At 44.2% G+C, this 15338-nt stretch overlaps 1 protein-coding gene across 1 annotated transcript in view; it reads left to right on the forward strand.

Annotated features, from left to right (window-relative positions):
* Positions 1-12706, forward strand: part of ADGRF2 (adhesion G protein-coupled receptor F2) — a 44590-nt gene extending 31884 nt beyond the window's left edge. Inside the window, exons 8-10 of the mRNA XM_013996166.2 lie at positions 4366-4425; positions 8158-8234; positions 9905-12706. Coding sequence (XP_013851620.1) covers positions 4366-4425; positions 8158-8205 — 108 coding nt within the window. The 3' untranslated portion in view covers positions 8206-8234; positions 9905-12706. The remainder of the gene's footprint in view (positions 1-4365; positions 4426-8157; positions 8235-9904) is intronic.

Below are 15338 nucleotides of genomic sequence, written 5' to 3' on the forward strand. Positions count from 1 at the left end.
AATGCATACTGGTAAAGGGTCTTTCAGCTCAATCATTTGTGCCGGAGGTCCCTCTCTAAGAGGCAAGTGCTATCTACCAGCTTTCAAGCTCTTACAGGGCTAAGCATTTTATGTTCACTAGCTCTCCTTCTTACAATGATCCCAGGTATTCTTATTTTCAGTTCTACAGCTGAGGAATCTGAGACTTGGGGTCATTACGTAGCTTGCCCACCATCTCTGCAGGAACCCACTCTAAAAAGTTATTAAATCTCACAATAACATCTTTGGGAAGGTCTCTCTATGGTTTGGACGCATGGAGGCTACACACAAGGAACAGTTCCCAAGTCACAGCAGATTCCTCCACAGGAGACACCACTGCCCCTCCCCACTTGGCCAGGCCCAGATAGATAGCACAGCTCAGCAGGGCAAGGTCGGACAGTGGGTGCTCAGCTAAAGGTGCTGCTACTGCAACACCTCCACTCTGCCTGCTGAGAACCACTGGCACCTGCTTCTTGCATTGTCGCATCTGATTGGCTGAGTCCAGGTCATGTGGCTACATCTTAACTACAAGGAAGGCTGAAAATGAGTTCATGTCCTCTACCTTTTTTTTTTTTTTTTTGGTCTTTTTTGTCTTTTTTTCCATTTCTTGGGCTGCTCCTGTGGCATATGGAGATTCCCAGGCTAGGGGTCATATCAGAGCTGTAGCTGCTGGCCTACACCAGAGCCACAGCAACACAGGATCCGAGCTGTGTCTGCAACCTACACCACAGCTCACAGCAACGCCAGATCCTTAACCCACTGAGCAAAGCCAGGGATTAAACCCGAAACCTCATGGTTCCTAGTCGGATTTGTTAACCCATGAGCCACGAGGGGAACTCCTCATGTCCTCTACCTTGATGAGCAGTGGACTCAAGGAAGGAAATTCTCCAAATATAGATGAGTATGTATAGGTAGTGGGTCATGAAAACAAATAAAAGATGAACCAGTGAACACGACCTCAAATGTTTTCTCGGGCTTCTAAGTTCACCCTCTTTCTGGGATATTGCACCGCCTCTTAGATGGATAAAAGCAAGCATTTTCAAATGTAGATGCAAACACCCTCACTGCAGGGTTTATTTTTTATTTTACGTATTTATGTATTGTACCATCAATGCTATTCTACTCCTAAGCTCATATCCTAGGTTTTTGAAAGAGACATTTACAGAGGTCTTTTCCTTTTCTTTTGAGGATACCCTATCAACCTAATAAGAATTATTCAGAGGTGAAAGTTAGAGTATTAGTCCTTTAGTCTTGATATTTTTATGTACCGACTATGTGCTACTGGGGAGTCTCTCAACTCATGAACTCTAGATTTCTCAAACAGCACACAGAGATAATGATGCTTTCCCTGCCTTCTCCACTAGATTGGAAAAAGTACAAACACAGTATAAATGAAAGCACATAAAAAGCATTTAAGGTTTTATTTAATTATAGACCATATGATTATAGGGTTTTTTTTTTGGCCATACCTGGGGCATATGGAAATTCCTTGGGTTGCCAGGGAAATTCCTGGCAACTCGAGCCACTTCAGTGACAACTCTGGATGCTTAACCCATTGTGCCACACAGGAACTCCCAGTGTTGGTTTTTGTTTTAGGGTTTTTGGGGGGTTTTTTTGGTGTATGTGTCTTTTTAGGGCCTCACCCATGGCATATGGAATTTCCCGGGCTAGGGGGGCAAAAGGGAGCTGCAGCTACCGGCCTACACCATAGCCACAGCAATGAGGGGTCCAAGCCGGGTCTGTGACCTACACCACACCTCATGGTAATGCTGGAGCCTTAACCCACTAAGTGGAGGCCAGGGATTGATACTAGTCGGGTTCGTTACTGCTGAGCCATGGTGGGAACTCCGCATTATTTTTTATTAATTGAATACTGCAACTAGTATTTGTAGCCAAAGCATCAACAACATCATTATTACTCGTTAGTGAACCAGTGTTAGGTGTTGTAAGATGCACAAATAACTCTAAGACATGGAGCCCTCCATCAAGATCAAAACCTCCTCCATTTAAGATTATGGTATAAAAGTTAAATACTCCAAGAAGTCCTGGGGCCATACAGACTTACGTGAGAAAAAATTGTATATACTAGTAGTCTTTTAGGATCAGTAAAAAGCAGGGAGCATGTTTCCCCAGATGAATGTATTATGAATTTACAAAGTATGTATCACGCACAATATGAAACATGAAATTTTAAAAAAATGAGAAAAAACTGGGAGTTCCATTTTGGTGCAGTGGAAATAAATCCGACTAGTTTCCATGATGATGTGGATTCAATTCCTGGCCTCGTTCAGTGGATCGGGGATCCAGCGTTGCTGTGAGCTGTGGTTTAGACTGCAGCTGTAGCTCCAATTTGACCCCTAGCCTGGGAACTTCCATATGCCATGGGTGAGACCCTTAAAAGCAAAAAATTAAAAAAAATTAAAAAAATATAAGTAATGGGCTCCAGGGTATCTTCATGGATCCCAGTCGACCCTTGAGTGCACAGACCACCCTCCCAATCCCCCCACACCAGCCCCAGTTGCTGTGCCTCTCTCTTGGGAGCCTGGGTGTGACAAAGACAGCTGCGTTTTCCGGGAAGGGTGAGGTCACCCTGAGCTGGAGGCCTTTGGCAACGTTAACTGTGAAGGCAGAACTTCTCCAAGGCCTTGGAAGGTGAAGAGCATTTTGTATAACAGAAAGGCTGCAAAAGCAGAAATGAGCAGAGATGATTAACATTTGCGGCTTAAGGGCTCCAGGGAGTAGCATCCCCACAGGCCTTGTTTACTATAGGGAGTGTACCTAACCCCTGTGACGCAGTCTATGGGAAGAAAAGGGCAAAGAAACCATGAGACTTATGTATGGGACATTTCCATCCCTAGGACCCCTATTGGACAAGGACTGATAGAGGTAACTGGGCAAGGCCAATGGGAGAAAACCACATCTTTCTGGACCCCACGTTGGTACCCCTCCATCTTTAAGGGAAAAAAACCCTATAGGAAAATAGAGAGGGAGGCTCTTCTCTTCCTTCCAGCTGTCCTAGGAGCTATTTGCTTTCCTGTAATAAAGTTGCTTGTTTGCTAAAAAATAAAAAATTAAAAAATTAAAAAAAAAAAAGAAAGAAATGAGCAGAGAGCTCTCAGATTCAGCAGGAGAGATTTAGGGAGAGTGATGTGACAGTCTGGAGTCAGAGGGCTGAACTCAAGTCTGGGCTCTTATTCTTTGTAGCTGATTGACTTGGGTGTCACTCAATCTCCAGGGTTTTTTGTTTTGTTTTGTTTTGTTTTAGGGCCGCACCCATGGCATATGGAGGTTCCCAGGCTAGGGGTCCAATCGGAGCTGTAGCCACTGGTCTATGTCACAGCCACAGCAACACCAGATCCAAGCTGCGTCTGTGACCTGCACCACAGCTCATGGCAACGCCGGATCCTTAACCCACTGAGCGAGGCCAGGGATCGAACCAGCAACTTCATGGTTCCTAGTCAGATTTTTTTCCACTGTGCTACAACAGGAACTCCTCAACTGAAAGTTTTAATCTCCTTAGTTGTAAAAGGGGAATAATAATATCTACCTTACAGGGTTAAATTCTAGACAAAATGAGATGACAGTCATGGGAAGCTCTTTAAGGTTATAAAACAAAGTACATTTGGTTTTTATTATTCTTATGTTCTTGCCTCCCTGGGCCTTTGCTATGTTGCATGGGATTTTTTTTTTTTTTTTTTTTTTTTTAAAACCGTAGATTGGTCTTCTAGTAATGAAGGTTTGAACAAACTGTAAGGAACGTTCAACTATGCAAAGACTAAAACAAACAAAACAAAAACAAACAAAACCTTCCCTCAGTGAGGTCAAGGATTCTTCAGATTTGGGCGCACTGTCTTTCTCAGCCATTGGGTTTCCTGCTGAAAGGCCTGAACACGAGTCTCCTATGCGGGCTTCACCTTTCTCATCTCTCCATCTCTGCACGTCTTCCCAGACACTCTCCCTGGTTACCACCATGGGGCCTGGCTGGAATCATGCTCCCTCACCAAAGAATTGCCAGGCTCCAGCCCAAATGTCAGTTCCTTATAATCTTTTAATTCTTTTTTACTTTTTTGCTTTTTAAGGCCCCTCCTGCGGCATATGGAGGTTCCCAGGCTAGGGGTTGAATCGGAGTTGCAGCTGCCGGCATACTTCACAGCCGCAGCAATGCAGGATCCTAGCCACATCTGTGATCTACACCACAGCCCACGGCAATGCAGGATCCTTAATCCACTGAGGGAGGCCAGGGATTGAACCCGCATCCTCATCGATACTAGTCAGGTTCCTAACCCGCTTAGCCACAGGGGCACTCCTAATCTTTTAATTCTTTTTTTTTTTTTGTTAACTCTCCAGATAAGAGAAGCCTTAATTGGTCGAATAACCTCTGCAAAATGGATCTCCAGACCATCAGAGGTAAAGCCTTCATATTCCTTTTTGCATTTCAAAGTTTAACTGGATAACAACTGGGTTGGAGTTCCTGGTCTATGGAGTGCAGCTAAAACCGTCACTTTGGGGTATGGATTTTTCAGAAGTGCTGAGTGAGTGCCTCTTTGAGCTGTTCAGCTTCTATCTGGAGCACTGGGACCACATCCAAAGAGATGAAAGGAGACTTAAATGCATTTAGATGAGAGTGACAAGGCATCAGGGCCTGGAGGGTCAACCCTCAACCCACAGGTAGCAGGAGGGCAGGTGATGAAACAGAGAAAGGAGAGTTGATGGGAAGTCTTGAGTCCCCATGACAACTTGCTCATTCTCTGTGACTCTAATGGGTTGAACCACATCCAGAGTGTGAAAAGTCCTGGGAAACAAATACTGACCCTACCCAACGATCTTCCCAAGAGCCTGATTTCCAAGAGGGCCTGTTGCCATGGTAACTGGAGTCTTAGAAGAAGGCTGGGGCGTCTGTTCACCGTGTCTCGCAGAGACGGCTTAGTCATTGGATAATATCCATGCCCTTTCATTTATTTTTGGTTGCTGTAAGTTAGAAACCACATATTGTTATGCACAAGTGTGAACTTTCAGTTGTTCTGAGTGAGGGGAAAACTGAAAAAAAATTTTTTTTGTTATTTATTTATTTATTGCTTTTTAGGACCACACCCACGGCATATGAAAGTTCCCAGGCTAGGGAGTCCAATCAGAGCTGCAGCTGCCAGCCTACACCACAGCCGCAGCAACGCCAGATCCAAGCTGTGTCTGTGGCCTGTACTACAGCTCACAGCAATGCCAGATCCTTTAGCCTACGAGCGGGGCCAGGGATCGAACCCATGTCCTCTTGGATACTAGTCGGGTTTGTTTCCACTGAGCCACAATGGAACTCCCTGAAAAAAACTTAAAGGGCAGAAAAAGAGGATAGCAAAAGAGGATTCAGGGTTGACTTGGGGAATAAGCCCAGTATCAAGAGGAGGAGGAATCTAGAGCCTTCCATGCCAGCATCTGAAGGGATCCCCAGGGCCCCGAGTGGACTGGCCTTGTAGATCTACGAGGGGGTGGGGTCACAGGGGGCTGGACAGCCTGCGGCCTCGGGTAACAGCATCCCCCCTCCCAGGCTCCTTGTCTTTCGGTTTCCTCTCCTATGATTGCTTCAGCCCTCCTCATCTTCCCCGACCCCCTTATCCTCCTGTCCCCTTTGGCCTTACTCCTCTGAAATCTTCCATTTGTTCCCAGTCCTTGGTCTCTGTATCTGGCAGATTGCTGACTCCTCTACATCCTTCACTGCTAAAAAAAAAAAAAAAAAAAAGCCAAGTTTTGCTAAGAATAAACATTAATAGTTACCTAGAGCAGTGGCTCTCAGAGTTCCCGCTGTGGTTCGGCACGTTAAAAACCCAACATTGCGTCTGGGGGATGCGGGTGCAATCCCTGGCCTTGTTCCGTGGGTGAAGGATCCTGCATTGCTGTGAGCTGTGATAGGCTGCAGAGGTGGCTCGGATCTGGCACTGCCGTGGCTGTGCCGTAGGCCAGCAGCTGCAGCTCCAATTCAACCCCTAGCTTGGGAATGTCCATATGCCCCAGGTGCGGCCAGAAAAAGATAAATTACATAAATAAATAAATAAATAAATAAATAAATAAATAAATAAATAAATAAAGCAGTGGTTCTCAATCTTGACTGAAGGTCAGAATTAATCTGGACGCTTACAAAAAATGTTCAGTGTCTCCTTCCCCTCCCCAGAGGTTCTGATTGAATTGCCTGCAGTGTGACATGGGTTTGGAAGTTTTACAAGCTCCCCAAGTGATTCTGAAGTTGTCAGGGTTGAGACACACTCGTCTGAGCCTTCCTGAAGTATCTTAGCAATGTAAATATTTGCCTAAGGGAAGTGTCCCTCGAAAATAGTTATTTTGCCTCCTTTTCTTTGTTGTTTTCCCATGCCAGCTAAGTCAGGATCATACCCAGAGGTTCATCATCAGTTTGTTGATTGTCTGACTCCGTGGTTTTAGCATGCTGGCTGCACCTCAGAGACACCTAGAGAGCTTTTCAGAAAAATAACCACTGTCCAGACTCCACCCCAGAAAACTCTTGGGGTAGGGCCAAGTCATTTTTTTTTTTTTTTTTTTTTTTTAAAGCTCACCAGTGATTCTAAGGTGCTGCTAGGAACCATTGGTCTAGGTCTTAGGCAACTTTTTTTTTGTCTTTTTGTCTTTTTAGGGCTGCGCTGGCAGCATACAGAGGTTCCCAGGCTAGGGGTACAATCAGAGCTGTAGCCGCCAGCCTGTGCCACAGCCACAGCAATGCGGGATTCGAGCCTCACCTGCAACCTACACCACAGCTCTCCGCAATGCCGTATCCTTAACCCACTGAGTGAGGCCAGGGATCGAACCTGCGTCCTCATGGACGCTAGTCGGGTTTGCTAACTGCTGAACCACGATGGGAACTCTGTCTCCTATGGTGTAAGGCTCTGACCTCTGGGCATCAATCTCCTAGTGTCTAGATTTAACTTCTTCTCGGGGTACCTGCTTGGGGAATGTCAGTCCCAGCTCCCCAAACCCAGGGTAAGAAATGTGCTTCTCTGCATTCCTTTTACATCCGAAGTGATGAGTTAATCTCTGCTGATGTGTAATAATTCCATCAGTGAGTTAATATATTGTCAAATCACGACACACATGGGAAACAAAAGGATTTTTCACACCCAGGTGCATCACAAGGAATGGCTGCACCATTGAGGATTTTGGCAGGTCAGCTGAGAAGGAGCTGTTTGAGGAGTTGGAGTCATTTTTTTTGTGTTTCTTTCTCTCTCTCTCGTGCTCACCTGCTTTCTCCCCTCCTCACCCCCAAACTAGAGGCTCCTTCAGGAAGGATCCGGTCCTGGCCAGAGAGAAGGAGGATCTCTCACACCAGCCTGTTCTCATGTTGTCAGTGGTTCTAATATCACGAAGGAGAGGGAAGACGTGAAAGCATGAAACAAAAACATTGAGATTGGAGTTCCCACTGTAGCTCAATGGGTAACAAACCCAGCTAGTATCTATGAGGGTGTGGGTTCAATCCTGGCTTCATTCAGTGGGGTAAGGATCCGGCATTGCTGTGAGCTGTGGTGTAGGTCGCAGACACAGCTCGGATCCTGTGTGGCTGTGGCTGTGGCTGTGACATAGGACGGCAGCTGCAGCTCCAATTTGACCCCTAGCCTGGGAACCTCCATACACCGTGGGTATGGCTCTAAAAAGCAAACAAAAACAAAAATAAAAACAAAGCAACATTGAGATATAGTTGATTTACAATACGACATTAGTTTCAGGTGTACAGCATAGTGATTCAATAGTTTTATAGATGATGCTCTATGTAAAGTTATTATAAAATAATGGCTACATTTTCCTGCACTGTACAAAAATAGCCTCGTTTCTTCTTTATTTGATATGTAGTAGTTTGTACCTCTTAATCCTCTACCCCTATCTTACCCCTTCCCTGTTTGCTCTCCCCACTAGGAACCACTAATTTGTTCTCTATATCTGAGTCTGTTTCTTTTTTGTTATATTCGCTGGTTTGTTTTATTATTTTTTTTGGATTCCACAGATAAGTGATACCATGCTATATTTATCTTTCTCTGAGTATACTCTAATGCTATACTCAGTGAAAGAGTTCTCCATGTGCTTTGGGTAAGTGCAATCATCGAAAGCAGAATAATCATCTCAAGTCCAATTATCTTTTGTCGTCCACAGAACCTTCCTACTGATTTCTCTCCTAACCTCACCAAAGGGTCAAGCTAACACCCCAGGCAACTCTCCGAACTTGGGAGGTGAGTGCAAAAGCAAGGGGGGGGGTCCCCACAGTCATGGCCTGTATATGACATTTCCTTTTTTTTTATTTTTTATTTTTTTGTCTTTTTGCTATTTCTTGGGCTGCTCCCGCAGCATATGGAGTTTCCCAGGCTAGGGGTCTAATCAGAGCTGTAGCTGCCAGCCTATGCCAGAGCCACAGCAACTCTGGATCCAAGCCGCGTCTGCGACCTACACCACAGCTCACGGCAACGCCGGATCGTTAACCCACTGAGCAAGGCCAGGGATCGAACCCGCAACCTCATGGTTCCTAGTCGGATTCGTTAACCACTGCGCCACGACGGGAACTCCTTCCTTTTTTTAAAAAAAAAAAAATCACAATTTGATTAATTCTAAGTCGAAAGGACTTTTTTTTTCTTTTTTAAAACAATAATTCAATGAATTTTATTATATTTATAGTTGTACAACCACATCACAACTCAATTTTAGAATATGTGCATCCCAAGCCCCCAGTTTACCCCCCCTTTCCCCATCTGTCCCCTTTGATAATGTAAGTGTTTCAAAGTCTGAGTCTGATTCTATTTTGCAAATAAGTTCACTAGGATCCTTTTTTAGATTCCACATATAAGTGATATCATATGATGTTTGTCTCCCCCTGTCTGAGTTACTTCACTTAGTATGATAGTTTCTAGGTTCATCCATGTTACTGCAAATGCCATTATTTCATTCTTTTTTAATGGCTGAGTAGTATTCCATTGTATATACACATCACATCTTCTTTATCCAAGAAATGACTTTTTTCTTGATTAAAAAAATCTACTCTCGGAGTTCCCATTGTGGCGCAGTGGTTAACAAATCCGACTAGGAACCATGAGGTTGCGGGTTCGGTCCCTGGCCTTGCTCAGTGGCTTAAGGATCCGGCGTTGCCGTGGCTGTGGTGTAGGCTGGCAGCTGCAGCTTGGATTCAAACCCTAGCCTAAAGGATGCGGGTTCCATCCCTGGCCTCGCTTGGTGGGTTGGGGATCCAGCATCGCCATGAGCTGTGGTGTAGGACACAGATGTGGCTCAGATCCCAAGTTGCTATAGCTGTGGTGTAGGCTGGCAGCTGTAGCTCCGATTTGCTAAAAAAGCAAAAAAAAAAAAAAAAAAAAATCAGGGATTATGACAAATGCTATCTGTGGGAGGCCTCGGAGATAATGTAGATGTTACCTGATGTTTGAGATGATAGGGTCTGAGACATAGAGAGGAACAGAGAGAAGGGAGCCACAAGGGGAACAGACAGATAGGGGGCACTTAGCGACATGGCACAGAGAGAGACAGAGACAGAGAATGTAGAGGGACCCTCTGTCCCGTGACACCAGCACACCTGGGCTCCGGCAGCCTCTGCGGCTGAGACCTTCTTCGGCAACCCAGGACTTTGTGCAAAGGAAGAGATCCTTTCCAACAGCTGTTGGTCCAGCTTGGTGGGGAGCAAGGTTTGTAACCCAGCATTTGCAGACAAGAGGACAAGGCTGTCCTCTGGGTTCCAAGACGATTTCAAGGGAAGAAACCCCCCTATTTGCCAAGGTGGGGGGGTTCTACCCGAAGGGACTTACTGTTCAGGAAAGAGTGAATCTGTAATGCGGTTGTCATGAGGCTTTTGGATCTTGCTGTTTGTATGCTAAAGCTGTGATTTTCTGTTCCTGACCAGGTCCTACGTGCCAGAAGTGGCAGAGCTCCCAGGGGAAATATGCTGATCCCTGCTTTTCTTACCTCTGGGGAGTGTGAAGGAAGCCCCCCACTCCATGGTGCTGATGGAGGAAGGCATGAAGGGCGGAGGGAATGGCAGGCTCCTCTGCCTAAGCTGTTCTGTGCTATTAGTGTTTCTCCCGCATCCACTGTCAAGGTCTATATATGCCATGCTGGGGGTGTGTGTGTGTGTATGCCAAGGGCAAAGCAGAATCTTGGTCTTGTTGGGGCCTCCAGATCCATGCTGTTGGATCACATTTATCCTGAAGACAAGAACTTTGGTTCCTCTTGGGCATGGTGGCCTGGGATGTCACCTGGCTGGATTCCATGGGAAGCTGAGGGAGGGCCCTCGGTGAATCATCACCCACAGTTGGGCTGACTCTAAGTAGGTCATTTCTGGTTCTTTGGACGAAAGGAATCCAACTGCCAGAGTGTTCCACCCTTCCAAATTGAAATTGATGACACGGTCAGCCTGGCTTGGGCTCAGGTGCAACTTCTTTGGCCGTGAGCTAAGTGAAAAGCCTAGAGCTTTTGAACCAGAAAGATGTTGATTTTCAGTTAAGGAGACTGAAGCCTGGAGTGATGGGGTGATGGCTAATCAAGGCTTGAGCCAGAGGTAGAAAGTCAAGTGCGCCGTCTCCCAATCCTGGCCTTTCTCTGCAAGACGATGGAATCCCCAAGGGCCTCTCTGCCTCCTCTAAGTAAGATTAACCCTCACCAGCAATGTGGTGTCTTGAGACCTGGGGTGAGGGAGGTGAACTGTATTTCAAGTAGAAAGCTACTCATTTTCTTCATCTTGGATGTAGACAAGTTCAACAATCATATCATGAGCTACTGATAGGAGAACAGTATTATAGGTCAAAACCCTTCTAGAAAAAAAAGAGAATTCACTCCTTTATAAAACAAGCACAAAGGCAGATGCAGCAAAAGAAAATCAGTCGGTAAAAGGGGGTGATAAGTAGCCCCTAATTATCATTACCAAGAAGCCAGTATTAATGAGGTTACACTACAAATGGGAATGTGAGACTCTGTGAATGAGTGGCCTCTCTCTCTCTTTTTATAACAACAACAAAAAATCTCCAAGTAAGGCAGTTTGAGAAACCAAAAACCTAATAAAGAGGTCAATCAGAAGGTAGAAAAATACACCAACTCGGAGGATGAGTCCTCTTTTGGTGGCATTTTGCTCATCCTGGGACAACCCTTGCATCCTTTTCAGATGAAGTCAGAAAGGAGGTGTAATTTGGCATTTCCCAGCATCTCTCCAGGGGCTTTTTAAGGGGAGGGGATGGGTGGAGCCAGTCTTGATTGTCTCTGCAGAGATTTCAATGCAAGGAAATGGCACTGACCCCAAATCAGCAGATTGAAGTGAGGATGGATGCTCATGAAGCTAAATGGTTATAGGATTAGAGATCTGAAAAAACTTTAGAAAAGACTGACTCTGATTGCCTTGTTTTACAGATAGGAACTCTGAGCATGAGAGAGAGAGAGAGAAAGGGAGAGAGAGACAGAGACAGAGACAATGAGAGAGAGACAGAGACAGAGACAATGAGAGAGAGACAGAGACAGAGAGAAAGAGCCAGAGACAGAGAGACAGAGGACAGAGACAAAGAGATAGAGAGACAGACAGAGAGACAGAGAGCCAGAGAGAGACTGGCCTTTCATCTGCATTGTGCATTGAGCCGTCACATCTACTACGAAAACACACTCTACCCAGAGGTACTCACTCCCTAAGAGAGGATGGCAGGAAAGACACTATATTGGGATGATTATTAGTTATGAAAGGCTCAAGGATGCTAACACAGAAACTCTGGGATTATTTGGGACTTCCTGGAAGAAGCTGTGCCCTCTCCCTTGAAGAAGTCTGCCCATCCTGAAAGAAGTCAGGCTGCCTGTGGATGACCCAGGGTGGCGACCCACACAACATCCCGAGGAAGTGACTTGGTCAGGAGGCTCACGGAGAAATCAGCGCTAACCATGTCTAAGGCAGATTCTTGGGTAGAGCACTTCATATGTGACAATCCTTGGGAGAGTGATTTAAATCCTGGGAATTCGGTTGCCCCCGCTAGAAATTGAGGAGACTAGCACCTACCTCATAGGGTTGTTACAAAGATTAAATGATTGAATGTGGGCAAAATACTTAGACTAGTACTTGGCAAATCATAATTGGCCATTACGATGTTGGCTGTTTTTCTTAGAGGACCTGTGAATTCTTGCACACACACACACCCAAGCAAGCACACAGCCATGGCTGCCGCGTGAATTTGGATGAGACTCTTTGATGACATCTAAATAAGTGTTAAGCATGGGATCCAGTCTGTTTCACATCAGAGCTCAACCAGCAAAATCTGCTGAACGATCTTTTCATGCAATGTCACCAGAGTTGTGATATGCAGTTCCCTGCCCCGGAAAGAGTATACATCATAGAGGATACATACATACGTACATTGGAGGCACCCTGTCAGGTCAGAATTCTGAGTCACTTTTTGCCTGCTCTGTGAAGACATCCTCATCATTTCAACCGGAAGCTCTGATACTCCCCACCTAATTTCCTATAATATTTATCATCTGTGCCATCACTTTATAGTGTTTATTGTGTAATAGTGTTTATTTACTTTTAGCCTTTTTACTTTTAGCATATATTTTCTTTGCCAGATGAGACTTGAAACTCTGGGGACAAGATCACTCACTTTTGTATGTCCAAAGAGCAGAGTGAGCTGCTCTGCCATAGAATATATTCAATAAAATCCTTGATTATGCAACCAAAGGTTTGATGATACTGGCTTTTCCAACTTCCAAATGACACACTACTTAACTAGTGACCTAAATGGAGTGACCTATTTTCACCAACATCGCCTCCTTGGTCTTCCTGACTACAAAAGACATAACAAGACCCTTTGCCTTATTTCTCCTTCATGTCCACAGCTCTGCTGGTAACATTTAAAGGGAGGTTTGCATTGGATTGGGGGGTCAGGAAGGTAGGTAAGAAGGAGACACTGGAATTGGAATGTGTGGGACTACTGGGGGGTGAGAAAGTCAATCCAGTTGGCTACCCTGTCCCAAGTCATTGATTGTGGAAAGTTTCCCTCAAGTGGAGACTCTGCCTTTATGTCTGAATCCTCATGGCCATGCACCAAGGTGGAGGCTCAATAGAAACTCCTTGCACCGGTCATTAAAAAATAAAACAAAAATCTCATAATGCCATTTGCAGCAACATGAATGAATCTAGAGATGATCATATTAAGTGATGTAAGTCAGACAGAGAAAGACAAACATCATAAGATATCTCTAATATATGGAATCTGAAAAATGACACAAATGAACTATGTACAAAACAGAAACAAACTCGCAGACATAGAAAACAAACTTATGGTTACCAAAGGGGAAAGGCAGGGGAGAGGGATGGATTGGGGGTTTGAGATCGGCGCATGCACACTAACGTATATGGAATGAATGGTCAACGGGGACCTGCTATAGAGCACAGGGAACTTTATTCAATAGTCCAAACCTATGTGGGAAAAGAATCTGAAAAATAATGGATATATGGGAGCTCCGGATTTGGCACAGCAGAAACAAACCAACCAGGAACCACAAAGTTGCAGGTTCAATCCTGGCCTTGCTCAGTGGGTTAAGATCTGGCATTGCTGTGAACTGTGGTAGTTATAGATGCAGCTTGGATCCTGTGTTGCTGTGGCTCTGGTGTAGGCCAGCAGCTCTAGCTCTGATTCGACCCCTAGCCTGGGAACCTCCATGTACTGCCGGTTCAGCCTAGAAAAAAAAAAAAAGAATGGATACATGTATAAGTATAGCAGAATCACTTTGTTGTACAACAGAAATTAACACAACACTGTAAATCAACTACACGTCAATAAAATTTTGAGATTCAAAAAGATAAGAAACAAAAATCTCCTGGGTGTGAAGATAGGGGTTGGATCACCATGTACTGATTCATGCCCTAGCCAACGACAGTACTGGCAAAGTGGGATCGCCTTTTGAAATCATCAACAGCAGCGGCACAACCTCACGCGCTTACTCACCTCGTTCTAATTACCCCAGTGCTTGAAAAACCATTCTCCTCTTCTCCAGGCTAAGCAATATCAGTGTCTTTAACCCAACATTTCCTACAGTGATGTCGCTAAGATGAGTATTCCAGCAGCTATTAACAGGCCTCAAAAATGTGTTCTGTGCCTCAATTCATCTGAACTCACCATACCTCCCTCATAAGAGCATCCCAATGAACACACATATTTAAGGCCAGGAAAAATTTTAGTGAAAACAAATCTTTCATCTTTAACTCACGGTTTCCCAAACATTTCAATATGATACCGTAATTTTACCTGGCACTTTTATTAATTTTCTATAGAATCATTTGGAAAATGGTGCGTTAACTGCTTCTTATACACTATAGGTTCATGTTCCCTCATTATCTTCTTTTTCCTTTAAAAGCATGATGACCCAAACCGAAAAGCCCATTAGTACAGAGAAGGATTAAATTAGTGTTTTACATATGATCCTGACAGTTCACATTAAGCAATCAGTCAAAAACAACAAATAAACAACAACAACAACAAATCTGCCCTAGCCTACAGCAAGTAAGGAATTTAGAGTCATACAGAATTTCACCTTAGTAAGTTCAACCCACCAGTTCTTCCCACCCTCCTCTGATTTTTACCCACCTGTGCCCCATCTAGGAAATGCCCTAACTCTTCCAAAATACAACTTTTATATCTGCAAGCTTAATTAAGACCTATCTTTCCAAACATAAACAGGAAATAACTTAAAACTGCCCTAGTCTGACCAGTGAATAATAATAGAATTCAACATTGGCTTAAATAGTCAACACCCATCATTCTTGGAATCCAACAGAATATCATTAATATTACTTGGGTCCTGATAATTCCTCTTTAAAATGTATTTACATTAGAAGAAGAGGTATACATGATACCCTAAAGAAACATTTTTTTTTTTTAAATAATCAAGCTACATGGTAAAGCTCCATCTACAGAAAAGGTAAAACGCTGTTCAGCTTTTCCTCAGTTCCTCCTTCCGTGTTCATTTCACCATGGCCAATATGGTCTCATTTCTCTTTATATAATTTTCAGATTCTTCTCACTGACTGGCCTCATATGTTTATTAAATGGCAGAAGTAGAAAAGAAGTCTTTCAAGGGAAAAGTCTTAAGTCTGTATATTCAGATAACCATACACCTTACACTATGCTTCAGTAATGTATTTTATTAATGTAGCACCAAATCCAATAAATCAATGTAATATTAATAGAGTCTAATAAAAGAGATTTTACTCTCTTGAACAAAAATAAATAAATAAATAATTACCCCAGCGCAGGAGATGCAACAGAGTCTCATGGGATCATCTGAGATAAAGAGGAGGAATGAAAGGA

Source organism: Sus scrofa, chromosome 7 (assembly GCF_000003025.6).
Source record: "Sus scrofa isolate TJ Tabasco breed Duroc chromosome 7, Sscrofa11.1, whole genome shotgun sequence".
Taxonomy (NCBI): Eukaryota; Metazoa; Chordata; class Mammalia; order Artiodactyla; family Suidae; genus Sus; species Sus scrofa.